This window comes from Rhinolophus sinicus, linkage group LG02 (assembly GCF_036562045.2).
Source record: "Rhinolophus sinicus isolate RSC01 linkage group LG02, ASM3656204v1, whole genome shotgun sequence".
NCBI lineage: Eukaryota > Metazoa > Chordata > Mammalia > Chiroptera > Rhinolophidae > Rhinolophus > Rhinolophus sinicus.
This window is the reverse complement of record NC_133752.1, coordinates 107843037-107858660: the sequence shown is the minus strand read 5'-3', so window position 1 is coordinate 107858660 and position 15624 is coordinate 107843037. Positions and strand designations below refer to the sequence as shown.

At 43.3% G+C, this 15624-nt stretch overlaps 1 protein-coding gene across 8 annotated transcripts in view; it reads right to left on the bottom strand.

Annotated features, from left to right (window-relative positions):
- LARP4B (La ribonucleoprotein 4B) overlaps nucleotides 1-15624 on the bottom strand; it is a 74404-nt gene that overhangs the window by 38920 nt on the left and 19860 nt on the right. For 5 of the 8 annotated variants that reach the window (XM_074325062.1, XM_019718064.2, XM_074325063.1 and 2 more), the window contains exons 2-4: nucleotides 12344-12478; nucleotides 11628-11687; nucleotides 102-252 (exon numbers count right to left, since the gene is read on the bottom strand). In XM_074325062.1, coding sequence (XP_074181163.1) covers nucleotides 102-252; nucleotides 11628-11687; nucleotides 12344-12424 — 292 coding nt within the window. In that variant the 5' untranslated portion in view covers nucleotides 12425-12478. Of the gene's footprint in view, nucleotides 1-101; nucleotides 253-4613; nucleotides 6986-11627; nucleotides 11688-12343; nucleotides 12479-15624 lie in introns of those variants that run through there. The other 3 variants (XM_019718061.2, XM_074325060.1, XM_074325059.1) reach the window with 3 other exon arrangements.

Genomic DNA, 15624 nt, shown 5'->3' with positions numbered 1-15624 from the left:
AGGACACAAATCTGAGTCGACAGTTTCTTACAGATGGATTAAAATAAACTAAGACAAAGCCTGAGCACAAAGCCACCCCAGTGCCACCGGCTCACACTCACCTCCCTGGCTGCAGTCAGGCCGATGGCCGGGCGCGTCCTCCCAGGCGGTGCGCACACCGCTGTCCGCTGCACTACCTGCCTCCAAATGTAACACAGGTGTCCCCCACACTTTTGCATTGGGGTTTAGCTCCGAAACCTTGGCTGCTGGTACCTAAGAAAATGTGATATATGCATTTGTATCCAAATTCCAACCCAATGAAGTTTTACTTATTAATTCCGAGTTAATATGCATCTATGTAAGACAATCTATGCTAGAAAGGCTGAGCCCATCTACATGTACTCGGAGATGAAATCGGGTGCAACAATAATAAAAGCTGATGCCTTCAGAACTCAATTCACCATGACAGTCCGTTCCCACAAAGTACAAGGCTCTCTAGACTAGACGTGTAACTGATAAAAAAGACTGCTGGGCCAGTCAGCATCTCTGCCCTTGACTACCCAATACAGTTCACAGACTTGCAAATGTAAATTGAACAAGACGGATAAAACCTAAAAACAAAGTTCAAACACTCATGGAAGCAAAGGACACAGAAAAGGAAATTTCCTCCAGGAGCAGGTCCTCTGACAGGTCTATCAGAGGGGTGCCTGATGGGCGCCTCTGTGACCTGACCTGCTCATTTCCAGGATTCCCAGCCTCCTGCTGTCCAGACGCAGCAGGCACTTCTGCTCTTCCTGCTCCTTTGGCCAGAACAGTCTCCCAGGTATCCACAGTGCTTTACGTCCTCTGGGCATCGGTGAGGTCTTTTCCCATGTACCTTACTAAACCCACAACCACCACCCCATTTTTCTTCTGCTCAGAAACCTTGAGCGGTTCCAGAATCAAAAGAAAAGCTGATGACCCAAGAGCAGTTGCTCCCGAAACTAAGTCCACTTCTGTCACGACAATCATTCAGCAAACCCGGCCAAATTACTTGCCTTTTCCCAGGTACCACAAGCCTGGACCCCACTGTGCAGGGCTCAGAGCTTCCAAAGGGAGGGAGGAGGGTCCTGGTCCCCGGAGTCCTTGGGCAGTGCCAGGCAGGAACTCTGGGCTGGGAGCAGCCTCACTGCACAGCGCCAGAGTGGCATGGGTACTGCCCAACACTGTCCCCTCATGTGCACAGGGTCCAGATAAGCCACCAAGGAGACAACATGGGGATCGACAATCTTAGACAGACAGAAAATTCACTGTGGCTGGGGGATTAAAGCTTGTGGTGAACAACTATTTTTGAAATTGAGAGTAGAGGCTGATGTGGTTAAAACTACAGCATGTATTTTGTTCATACCTAGGAGGCAAGAATAATAAACATCATGCCCACAAAACCAGATGTCTCCGTGAGTACCTATCTGGAATTCTCCAACTCTTTTTAGGTAACAGTGAAAGGCAAAGAATAGGGTTCCCGTTCTCCTTCAAGAACATTACACTCAAGAAGCACCGATTCTTAAATCTCTTTTTACAGGACGCCTACACTTCCAGTTCATCTGTGGCCTCGGCCTCTGCAGAGTGTTTGTCTCTCTCACCCACCCATGTCCCAACAAAGGTGTCCCAAATGCTAAGGGCCAGGTACCAAGCTCAGCCTTCAGATGGAAAGGCAGACCCAGCCCTGCCCTCGTGAGCAGAAGGTGCTCCCCATCTAACAGACACCCTGCTACCTTCCTCTACCTTCCTCGGCATTTACACCTTTCCTTCCGCCTTTTTATTTTTTGTTTTTGGTTTTTGATGACTCTATTCTCTTTCCTTTTCTAACACTTGTGTAAACCACTGTTTCTAATTAGACCTGGTCTCTTTCTACCACACAACAACACACATCAAGCTTTCCCAGGTTAGTGCTATTCCACCCAGGGAACTGCCCCCCCTTAATTCCTAACACCACTGACACTGGTCTTGTCCCCTTTAGCACCTTTTGCAGCTGACTGTACTCCCTCACCTATATACACTTTGTAGGTCACACTTCCCCCTGAGAGGTAAACTGCTGTAAAAGACACTGAGAGCCGCAGGCCCACACGGGCTCGTGTCCCACGACGCCTGACTGCCAGACGTGCCTCGTGTCCCCACGAGCCCACCATTCTGTTCACCACTGCATCATTAATTCCTGCCAGCACTTCTGAACTCAGGACACAGGTGCTTGGGAAATACTCGCTCAGAATGAATGTTTAATAAAAGAGTAAGACAGAAAATTGTATTTTCCACTATTTGACAACTTGTGCAAGGTTTTATGCCACAACTGAGTAGAAGCCATCCTTACGTAATTTACTACTTCTTAAATAGTAGACACCCAAGTCCAGATCAAGTGTTAGAGACTCCACAATTTTAATCAGTTAACCACTATTCAAGAGATACTCTGAGATGTGACAAAGGATGAAAGCAGGGAGATTTATCATTAGGGGCTAGTGACATGACAGCGGACACTGGAGAGCCTGCTAGGTGCCAGGAGATGCTGCGGATTTACCTGTATTGAATCATGAAAACTCCGTCAGGCAGTGGTCATCACAGCCCCCATGTCACAATGAAGAAAACCAAGGCAGAGACGGGTTAAGTAACGTGCCCGAGAAAATGATAGTAATGAGAAAACAGTGCTGTAACATCAGCAGAAAACTAAAACATTTATCAAAAGTTCGTTAACTTCTTATAATTCACATGAGAAATAACTTGCGTTAAACTTATTTCTTTAAAATGTGGTTATTCTCTTATAGTCATACGAACTCCAACCAATTATCAACAACTCCAGTTTCACCGGCGGGCCACCTAAGTCATATTCCCACCGAAAACTCACGGCTAAGCAATAGTTACTAGAACCAGAAGTAAGCTGACCTTCATAGCCACGCTCTGAAGCGATTTTATATAAATGTCAATGTTACTCGTTGACAGACAGCATCCCCAAATGCTGATGCTCTAAAGAAACTCTTCTACACCTCCCCCAAACACAATGCTCCATTAAAACAAGAACAAAAAAACCTAACGATTCATTAATTTGTGATTTCTCAACATTAGACAGAATGGTCTCACTGAAAAGTTACTGCGTAGGACCTAGAGTAATTAATACCAGAGGAAAGAGCAAGGCAGGTGGAGAAAACAGGTGAGATAACGGGGGAAAGAAATTCGCATTTTTCATTTCAAGTTAGCAAGAACTATTCCTGGATTTGCCACTTAGTAAGTTTAATTCAGAGCAATTCACTGGCTTTAGTCATGAAGTCTGTGTACCTCTGGTTCTTGATTTGTAAAACAGAAGTTACATCTGCTATTTAAGATTACTGAAAACAGATGTCTGTCCAAGCATTTGGAAATCTGGAGTTTTGAAAAGAAACGCACGAACCTTACATGAGGTATGTCAAACAAGAACAGTGTTTGTGCGCAGCTCGTAAGGAAAGGCTAACTCAGAAGAGAACACAGGTATGTCACCAGGAGGGGTCCTCGGGGCAGCATCAGTACCCACTGCGCTCTATGCGAACTCCCAAGCACTGACATCAGCAGACAACTGTTAATCATGCCTGCATATGGAAATGATTATGCGCGTGGGATTTAAAGGCCTAATTTCATGGTGTTTGCCTCCACAACTATTTAAGGAACAAAACCGATCAACGAATGTTAACTCTGGTAAAATTCCCAAATGTGGGCATGGAAATTTGGAAAGAGGAGAGGTTAATGGATAATTTCCTGAACTACAGGACTTAATTTCTACTTGTTTATTTCATATAATAAGCATTAATTAACATTTAAGCTACATCTATCTCCTTACTATTTATTACCAATCATTTTTCTTGCCTAATGCAATAAAAATCACTAACAGTAAACTACTGTTTGAATAAATGAGATTTAGTATTAGCAGTATGCCCTTTCAATCACACACGTGTCACCTAGCTCCATTTCTCCACCATTCATCCTTTAAGAGCAGACTACCTTCCCATTTGTTGAATGTCTGCATTTGTTACAGAAAAGGTACCCAAGCCAGCTGCCCACTGAGGCATCACCTACGAAGGTCCATCCAAAGAGCAGGCCTGCGGGCCTGAGCACCATGGTCTGAAGGGCTCCACAGGTGCTTCTCAGACAAGGGAGATGCGGCAAGATGTCAATGCCTCGGACAGTCACCGTGCAAAGCACGGGAAGCACTGCTTAAGGCATGTATAGTCTGCAAGTAGAACCTTTTAGAAACGACTTTACACATCCAATGGGTCAAATGGTTGTTCCGTCCCGGCAAGGGGCTGGTGGGGGGAAGGACGGGCTGGGCAGGGCAGCCTGCACAAGCATGTGCACAGACAGAGACGACTGCGCGAGGCCACATTTGAACACCAGCAGCACAGGCTTTAGTGATGGCAGGAGCTGACACACAAACTCTGGCTGAAGTACACGAAACAGTGAACTGAATTCAGAGTCTGCAATTTGGAAATAGTTAAATCGACACTACAGTAACTCATAGGTTTATACAGAGATTCAAAAAACTGCCCATTGTTTGGAATGAATCTTCGTTAATTTTGTGAAAAGCAATCAGGATGAAAGATTAGTATGTCACAGCACCATAATAAAAACATACTTACTAACTGTGCACCTTCATTTTGCCATCCCCAAATAACTTCGCCTTCGGCCACTGGTAGCTGAGGAGGGGGCCTTCCCATCCAAAAGGAAGCCATTGCGAGGTCCTGTGGCTGAGTGTGCAGGTCCCCACCAAGTGTGGGTCCGTCTCCCAGTGCATCTTTCCCAACTGCGTTCGCCCACACACAGCACACCGGATATCCACAACCATCTGCCAGTCGTTCAGACAACATGTGACTGGCCAACCCTCCAACCAGGTAGCAGGAAAGTTCACTCACACACTGGGAGTTCAATTCTTCTGGGAAGCCCAGCAGGGAGCCCTCTGAAGGGTTTTCACATCTATTTACACTGTCTTCTGAGAGCAATAAAACCTGGTCCTCGCTACTTGGTACTGCTGTTTCCTTGTCATCACCCGGGATGACGGGAAATGCGTGCAGCACATCCTGAGGATGAGTTGTGTGTCTGTCCACTCGGGCACGATCCAAGCAGGAATACCCAGCAAGAGTGTCACCTCGCTCCATTTCTCCACCATTCATCCTTGAACTTCCCACAAAACCCACTTCACCATGGTTTAACGTGGGTTCTTTAGCTGCAGCTGTGGCATTTGTTTGTTTGAAGCAGTGTGCTCGTCTGCTTGTCCCACATGGACTCCCGCAGTCGCTGCCACTGGACTCACTGCTGTCTTCTCCCCCGGGAAGCCCCTCTTCCTCCATGCACCCCGCAGCCAGCCCAGGACCTACGGCCTCAGAGAGCTTCCCTGAGCGTGCACACACCTGCTCTGGTCCCGCAAGGCCTCCAGGGCCACTGCCATCACCACAAAGAGTGCATGTCTCCCCTGCACCTGCCAATATGTCCCAACTCACAGGTGCTACGAAGGGGAGCACCTCCTTTCTGCAGTCATTCACTCCGCAGCCGGCATCGTTTTCATCTACTTGATCTGTTTCCAAAGCAGCATGTTTTGTTACACTAGCCCTAACACAAGCCAGTGGATCCTGACCGCACAATGCCTCGCATGTTGGCGTATTTCTTTCCCATTCAAAGACTGTTTTGGAGTCTGATGTGACACTCTCTGTGTCATTTTCACTTGCCTCTCTGTGATTAGCCTGTAGTGACTCTTCCTCGGCATTTTCTAATCTGTGAGGGTCACCCCCTGAACTCTTCCCACACAGTTCACCTTCTGTTTTAAGAGTCCGGCCTGCTTCACTCTCTTCTTTTTCAGTGCAGGTGCGAATAAATGCAGAGGACATAAGGTTACTCTGAACATGTGTGTGGCTGTTCGGGGCCACTTCCTGTGAGCCTATGGGGCCCCGGCGGGGTGTCCTCTGCAACATGTCCTCCACGTGTGCTTCCTGCATTGCACAAATTAAGTCACAGGCCTGGGCCGGGGACTTGCGGGCTCCAGTATCTGCACACAGACCTACCTGACTCAACCATCTCCTTTCCAAAGCCTTCCTACCATGACTCTCATCTTCAGAAACACTCATTTCGGCTTCATCTTGATAAGACAAACGTTTTTCAGGTTGCAGACACATTTCTCCTTTGCTCCCAGTTCCCAGGCTGCGGTCACCGTCATGCTGTCCTGCCATCGCCGTTGGCCCCAGGTGCTCAGGTCTGGGGTCATCGCATCTGTGAGGGGCTGCTTGTTGGAAACTGGCGGCGACAGGAAGACACGAACTTCCAAAGCGCACTGCCGTGCTACACCTTTCCGAGCTTAAATTCATTCCACCTCGACTCAGGGAAGGGAGACGCCTGTCTGATCTGCTAACATTTAAATTGGAGCAATCGCTATCTCTCAAAGGCTTTACGACATTCCTGTCTAGGGCGTTTTCAGAGTTTAAGCTCTGATCTACACTAGTGTCTACAGCCCCCAAGTCACCATTTGGTTCAACACTGGCAGTGTCGTTAGTTCCATGAACACGTGGGTCACCCATGGGACTTACTGGTGCTGAGCTGTGACTCTCTCCTCTTGGGAGGGCACACACGCATTCTAATGAGTCAGTGTCTATGTTAGTATTTGATTCAGGTATTCTGCCAACATTATGTAATATACTCCTTTCTGGGTAATCTTTAGGGAACCTGGTGTAAGTGTTGGTCCTGAAAGACTCAGCCTGCCTGTCACCAGTGTTTACTTTCCAGGGTGGGTCACTGTCAGTCAAAAGTTCAGAAGTAGGCTTAGTTTTCTCATTAGAGACTTCCTTCACTTCACTCAGACCCGGCTGGCTGCATGGGGACAGCTCTTCCTGAGGCCCTTGGGCAGCGTTGTCTGGAGGCCAGGCCTCTCTGCGAGTCCTCTCAGATGTGACAGCTGAGAGACTCTCTTCGGCTGCAGCTGCTCCACACACAGGAGCACACGGCTCATCTTGTACGTCCGGGCCACCAGGATCTACAACACAAATACTGTAAAACTCGCTCACTATCGAATTCCACTGTCGTTTGTGATCCTCGCCCTTTGGCTCTCTACCAGACGTACTAAGAACATTATTCTCATGACCACGACTGATGTGAACATTTACCACTAACTCGCCCTCTACTACAGAGCTTTTACAAGTCACAGGGTGATGGTACACAGGGTTATTTCCCAGGGCTCCTTCCTGCACGCCCTGGTCAGAAGGCCCCAGGGCATATGAAAGACACTTGTCCCCTTCAGAGAAAGCCCGTGTCCTGTCAGCGCTCACACATGGAGGAGTGCAGACACTGCCACCAGGCTGCTCAATGACAGCAGTGTCTGAATTCCTGTCAAGCTCACCCAAATTGTCACACCTAGCTGGGGACTCACTCACTGAAGAGGCAGTGCAGTTACACGGCAGCCTTGGTCTGCAAGCCTGCGTGTGCCCGGACCCCACAGACACCCTACTCCACACGACAGCTCCAGCAGCTGGCCTACTGGCCCCCAGTTTGACACTATGAAGTCCCTCACCCTGCAGGGTACCGAATAACGCAGACAAAGTTTTACTTATCTTGTGCTCCGGTTCTTTCTCCTCCACAGATTTTTGTAACAGGACAGTTTTTTCAGTGTCATTGTCACCACTTAATTCTTTGCTGAAGCAACAACCCATGTTCAACAAAAGTTCAAACACTCACGTAACAATGCCTGTCGCTTTCTGAACTCCACAAGTGTACCTCACACTAACTCTCTGGTTTCTGACAAGAAGCCGACACCCAGACACCAAAAATAGCCCCTTGCACAGATGTCACATGTCCCTGCCACTCAAATCCAAAATCCTAATTACAACAGCCCTTGCCTAACACCATCCTACTCTACACACTAAAACTCAAATAGCACACAGAACCCAAAGACTCACAACAGCAACAAAAATTTTCTTACTCTTCTTATTCTCAAACTCAACAACAACAAAATAATTGAAATGATTATTCCAGGCAAAAGAAGGAATTTCAGAATTCTGCTTTTTCTATATTGTTTCAGCATTCTCTGAATTATATTTCATGGGATGGTGGCAACCAAAGAAGTTAGCTTGTATAGTCCCCAAAGGAAAACAATCATAAAAATCTGTTCTTTAAAATGTATAGGTATTTATCATTGTATCTAATTTTCTGCCTTTGAGAAATAACATCTGTGGGTGTTTAGGAATAACGGTGCTAGGCACAAAATTGGAATGGTGTCCCTTAGAGATCTGTATTGAAATGTTTCAAGTGAATGGCAGGTCGTCTAGGGTTTGCTTTATTTAAAGAAGTAAATACATCATAACTTGTTTTGAAGTGTGTGTATAGAGGGAAGGAAAAGACAAAATAAAGTAACAAAATATGAGAGTGATAACTTCAAGTTCATGATGGGCACACAGGGGTTCCTTTTATTCTCTCTACTTCTATAGATGTCTGAAAATTCTAATTAAGAAAAAGGAAAGAGTAAGAGAAAGAAAGGAAATCTACACTCACCAATCCCACACCAGGAGTCCCTCAGAAGCTCCCGAAGCCCTTCACCAGTGGGGAGCAGTCACCCTGCTACACGACACAGTTCCTGCCCTGATGGGTCTTAAGACTCCCAAGATAAAACTGACACATTTGAAACATTTAGTAAAATGATATAGAACATAATTTCTTAAGTACATTTTACTAAACAGTTACAGCCAAGAATGCCCTTGAAGGACGTAAAAACCTATGTGATGGTCAGAAAGATAAAAACTACTAGAGTTGACTGTATTCTAAACGGTAACTCATTATTTAATTGTATACCCCTAACCCATGTATACAATAGTAGCTTTAATAGTCTCTAGAACATGAAACACCTATTTGTTTATTTCAGACTCACATTTCCAGCTCTGTCTGCCACCGAGGCCCCAATGGCCCCACCTACCCACCTCACGGCTTTCATTTCTGCCCAGTGGATTTTCCTTACTTCTTCAATTTTTTTCTATCTCAAAATAAATGAAACCACCAGCATCCACAAAGTGTTCAACTATCCTTGATTTCTCTTTCCCTCACCCCAACATCTATACCATCCAGTCCACACACTGGTATGGTTGAACCCACCTCCAAGATAAGTGCGAAATCCACTCGTTCCTAGTCTAAGCCACCGGCAATCCTCAGCTCCATTACTCGATAATTTATTTGCTTTCTTTTCTTCCTTTTTTGACACACTATAATCCATTCTCTTAATTTTATAAGGTCAACATAATCTTCCTAAAATACAAGTCATGCTATTCCTCACCTAAAATCCTCCAGCTTCATCCCATATTAATTTCAACTAGAGACAATGCAAACAGTTGCCAAATGGCTGACAAGAGCTGGGTTTTATTTTTGGTTTTGTTTCTCCTTTTAAATGAAATAACAGACGCCAAAGAGGAAGTATCTCATCTTGAGTTTGGACTCCAAAGCCAGCTTGCCGGGGTTCAAATGCTGGCTCTGCCATTTTCCAGTTGAGTAATCGTGGGGAAATTACTTAAGCCGCTCTGGGTCTCAGTTCCTCTAGTAAGGATCACTTTTGCTGCTCACCGATTGGCTAGGCTTGTAAATAGTTACTCCTCAAAATTTTGAGGAGGAGCAGGGAGCTGTAATAAATATGACTGCTATTACCACTGGACCAATGCAAACCTGCTCCTGAATTACTCACATTTATTTGGCCATCATTGTGGCAATTCTCCTCTGACTCACTCTACACCCAACTCTGGGGAAAAGACTGAACCTTAAGAAGATTGGTTCCTAAACCAGACCGCTAAACACACTAACTGCCAATTATACCAACTGCAGACTACTGACCATGACACCAATCAAGGCATCCACACACTTAGGTGTGCCATAATTAATGCCAGTTAGAAAAACTTCCTGGAAAAAATAAACAATTCAAATGTCCCCAAAAACCAAATGGCTAAAGATATAATGGCTTATCAACATATGAAAACACCATAGAGCAAGTCCAAGGTAGTGTAGACGAAATCATGCAATGTGGAAAAAACGAGGTCGATATGTACACTGATTACAAGTACATCAAAAGTGTGTACTCTTTAACTAAAGACTTTTATTTTCTGCAAAGCTGTTTAAACTTGTTATAAATACAGTTTTAAAGGTCATACATGTTGTGAGCCGAGACGGTCTCTTAAGGAAACTTCCGGCTTAAGTATTTAACAATCCAATGAAAACCTAAGGTGTGTAACACCCTGTAAAACTGGTAAATGCTACTACATTCCCCAACTTACAAAACCTGGTCAGAGGTATGGTCTGTCGGGGACACTAGAGCACTGAGGAGCAAGGCTGGACAAAGCACGCACCGCATAAGACTCTGTCATAGGATGTTGACTCTTTTTAAAAATAAAAAAGAAAGCGCATGTAGGTATCAATAGTGGCAAACTCTCCATAGAAGTGAAATATTGAATTCAGGCTCAAGTGTTTCCCTTCTTTTATAGATAGGTCTTATCTCAATTCTCACCCACAAAGAAATTTAAAAAACAAGCAAACCCCTCTGACCCCCCTAACCCCAAACCCCCTTGCACAGAATCTAAAATCTAGACTTCTGAAGGTCTTATATTTGGATTGTAAATTACTTAAAATATTATAAAATTCATTTTTAAAAATCAATGTAAAATATAATAGGCAAAAAAAATTCCTACAAACATAATAGAATAACAACAACAATGAAATACAGTGGTTTGGAGGGGTCTTTCATTTTTTAAAGTTCTTCCTCATTAAAAGAAGATCAATAATCCAATCCCCTCCTTTAATTCTACAGGAACTGCTCATAATTTGGGTGGATAGAGCAGGTCTACTATAAATTTTGTGAGATTACTTTTAAAATTTCATTTTTACTTTAAAAAAAGATTTAGTTTGGGGTGGCTGGGTGGCTCAGTTGGTTAGTCTGCGAGTACTAAACAAGGTTGCCAGTTCGATTCCCGCATGGGATGGTGGGCTGCGCCCCCTGCAACGAAGATTGAAAACTGCGCCCCCCACAACTAGATTGAAGGACAACGACTTGGAGCTGATGGTCCCTGGGGAAACACATTGTTCCCCAATATCCCCCGCAAAAAAAAATTAAAAATAAATAAATATAAAATAAATAAATATTTAGTTTTTAATTTTGTGTAGGATTTGCAAGATCACTTACAAGATTGTCAAGCTAAATCTGGAGTGGGTCCAAGTGCACGACATTCACAGATGCAAATAGTGTAAAGCAAGATTTAAAACCAACAGATCTCCATTTCCTTCTTTCATTAATCACGGCTAAAATGTGAAGCCCATTTTCTTATTGCTTACTATGATTTGTGTGCTCTAAAAAACACAGGCTATCAACACATAAAGCTAATCCTACACACACAAGACTATAAGTGAACCATTAAAACACTGTGATGCCTATCTGACAGCAAAGGTAACACAAGGCACACTGCTGTCTGCAGAACCACATACACACATACACACACACCAGAGGACATGCGTACTGACACTGGCACCCACTGGACCCCGCAGGCCCCGCCCCTTCCGGGAAACACCAACATTTTTTAATTGTTCTACAATACTAGTTGTAAGGAGATATATGTGAGCCTCTGCTGTGATTTATCTCAGAACTGAATTACCTGACTCAAAGCTGGGATGGAGCTTGTCTCAGAAGTGGTTTGAGATATGGGACCATTCATCTGTAAAATTGAAAACATCAAACACACCATCACTGCAACGTAAAGGAACATATTTTCAAACCACAGTAATTGAGCAAAACCCACTGAGAAAAGCATGTTTTTACATGACAAAGGAAATTCAGTAAGATATTCAGAGCTATGTAGGAGCTTTGAAATTTAAAATATTTTGAAATTCTGACTGAATACCATAAGTAAAACTACTTGTATTAATAGTTTCAATGTTGAAAATTAAGAAAATCTACTTTTCCGAAAGCCACTGAGAAACTTTTAAATATTAACATGATAAAATCTTAGAATAAACAAAAGCAGTCAAAAGTTTATATTAACCCTAATTATTTAAATACATACCACTGCAATGATTATAATGTTTTAAGAGTATTTAAAAATCACTGTATCTTCTTGGTGATTTAAAATCCCAAGCTTTAAGTATCTAGAGCTATTAAGTAACTGCCATTTGTTTTCTTTATCACCGAGTACTCAACCCTACACATAAGTTTATCCAGAACGTAACAACTGAATCTAGGTTGTGAGATGTGCTAGTGTGCGGCTCTGCTTTCCTTATTTAGTCCCATGGAGACTGTTCTCAGAAGGCGAGACGCACCGCCCAACCGCCCGCCGCCTACCGGCCCGCCGCCTACCGGCCCGGACACACTCACCAGATGAGCGCTGTCTTTCCCTTCCTGGACTCTCTGGCCCTGCGGTTCAGCCACAACCTTAGCGTCCTGATCAGAAGTCATGAGCTGTTTACTTTGTGGCTCCACGGGGAGAAGTGTAATGTCAACTGTAGGGTGCTGTAAAATGACAAAAGACAGTAAATTGGTAACTCGGAGTGCAGGGTCTTAAAATGAAATTCCTAAGACGTCTTAGAATCCTCAGGTTTTCCAGGACATGTGTTTATTCTTCTGGAGTTGAAGTAGTTTAGAGACATGTGCCCATAACTTAGACCTTCCGCAACGAAGAAATACCTTGTTTAACAAGGTTCTTCACGGTCATAAATTGGTGACCCTGAGAACACTTTAAGACTTGGAAACCAACACACATAAACCACGCATGCCCAGAACTCATATTTTAAAAATAGAAAATTAAAATTAATAGAAACTCCAATTTGGAATTTGATGAATCCCAATTTATACATATAGTTTTTGACCAGCCTCATTAGTTTCATTTTGTTCCAGGACAACAGGTCTCAGGAGAAATAAACCCTAATTGGTTAAAAAGGAATCCCTGCACAATCCTGAACCACAGAGACGGAAAACAAGCCGCCGCTGCAGGGCAGCTACAGCAAAGGCGCCTCTGCTCCAAAGCACTTGCTCAACTTCCTGGAAACATCTCATTCGTTCTCCCAAAGGGCTGGCGACGCTACTCTGGGTCGGGAGGGTGACTGTTTTCCTGATTCCACATTAGGAGTGTCAGAAGCAGAATTCCTGGACACCCAGATGCCATTCAAGCTACACTGCTTCACACCAAGATGAAAACCTGCGTTTAACCCAGTATCTTTTCAGGCTCTTCTGAAACACAGTATCCAAGCGCCTGATACAGAAATGTAAAAGCTAGCTATTTTTGTCTCACTAGGTAACCATGTAGGTTTTTAGTTGCTATGATGATGTTCCTTCTTCTCAATAACCTGCTTATGATAAACTCTCAAAACCCTTGTTAATGAAATAATCGATGATCAAAGGCAATCTCATCAATTGTCATGTGTATCATCAATAACAAAGGCACAAAATCCCTCCAATGCTGTAAGACAGGTTTGGAAATGCAAACCTGCTGCTGGTGAACCATTAATAATTGAAACAAATTGAATCCGTCTCACATAGGTGTTTTCCAAAATGCAGGTTACATGAAAAATATGTTAAGTTGTAACAGAAACCAACATCAATTCTCACAAAACCATCAAATCTAGAAAATAAGACACAGGTTGGTACTCAAGACTGACAAGTCACAGAAGGTGGTACTGCAGGTGCTTCTACCATATTAACTTCTAGATTTAATTTCAATATTCTCAAAGAAAAGAAATGTTTTGGTTGAAAACAAGATATTATAGCCAAAAGGGAAAAAAATCAGCTAGAAGGGCCCTTTATTATAGATGCTACCTGCACTTTTTCAGACACTTAGACTTGATGCCTCTCCTGATGGAAACAGCAGCACCAGAGAGGGAGTGGTGTCGCAAAACAGCAGCAAAGCCAGGACGTGAACTTACTACAGACTTAGGGCCAACGCAGGAACGCACAGGTTCTGCAACGTGGGCCACTACTGGACAAGCAGCCTGGCTTCTTCCACATGAAGTGAGGCAAGACACAAACTGGCCAACCTATGGCTTTATTTGGTTTATGTGGCTTTATATGATCCAAACAAATGAACATAAAAAATAATCGGGGAAGTGATACTGACCGGGTATTTGATGATATTAAAGAGTTACTATATTTTCTTAGATGTGATAATGATATTGTGGCTATGTTTAATAGGAAAAGAGACGCTGCCTTGTAGAGCTTCATGGTAAAATATTCATGGGGACATAACACAACGTCTGGAATTTTCCTCAAGATAGTATGTGAGGCAGAAGTGCGAGGGTCCACAACCGTCCTCTGGGAGAAGGTGTGGGGTGAGGAGCGGTCCTGTCCACCGTGCTATGTGAATGCTCTTTCATACAAGGCTGCAAAGGTGAGTAACCAGGGCAGCGTCTCAGTGGTCCTGATCTGACACGTGCATCCTGTCCATGAACAAGTCATCGTCACATCATACCACTGTGCCTCTTAACTACTGAGCTGACAGACATACAGCTTTTCAAAAAAGCCCTACCCCCAGCAAGCTTGCCGACAGAAAGGATTATTGATAGTTACCCCCTTTAAGTAGTACAACAGACACAAAGCATTAAAATTAGACTATATTATCAGATGTCTGAATCTAAAATAAGATTTAAAGTATGATGCTGCAAGTACTGACAATCCTTCCAATACATAACAATAAATTTTTCATTACTTGTTCAAGAGACCAAAATCATTTTGAGACTTAAACTACTGCTTCCTGGCATGGCCAAAAAGCAGGTCTATAGGTTGCAAGGTGAAATATGTCATGGGAAATCTGCTGTCAAAGCCCACAATACTTCTTGACCCAAGACCTGGTAGTTTAGAAACAGGAGGTTCAGAGGCAGCCTCCACAGAGCCTTCATAAGTTGAACAAGGAGTCAGCTCCCTGATTTGATTTCATCTCTCTCCCCAAGAAAAAGCAGAGAGAACATAAACAGCTCTCCTCCTGTCTAGTGGTCCCTGAACTAGCAGCACATTTCTCATCTCACTTTCAAAGCCACCCTGAAAAAAGTTTGATCAAGCTTATTATTAAGTCCTTGGGAGAGTAGAGTTCTCTTAGCTCTGATTCTAAATAATTCTTTTCCATATATCAGAAATGTGTTTCATAATTAGATATTTATTAAGGTCTTTCTAAACACTCAAAGCAATCCTTACAAATATAATCAATCTCAAACTTAACTGTATGTCAAGGTGGTGCCATGACTATTCAGAGAACTATTTTAAGTGATTTTAAGACAGCATTTGCATATAAGAGCCTAAAAATGTACCAAGAAACCTTGAAACGTATTCAGTAGGAGTATTCTTCAGGGGTAAATAATGGCATTATTTTGAAACTATTTTAATTTATATGTTATACACATTATAATAGGATAAAGTAAGAATTACATTAATGTTAGGTACTCAGATTTTTCAGCATAAAAAGATACAAACTTAAAATCAAATAAGCTAAGTAAAACATATAATCTGTTGTTGTTGGTTTTTTTATTAAAGATACATGTAACTTTTTAAATTATAGATCTTCTTTGGCTTTCACCAGTTTTTCGACTAATGTCCTCTTTCTACTCCAGAATCCAATCTAGGCCCCCACACTGCATTTAGTTGTCACCTCTCTTTAGTCTCCTCCAAATTGT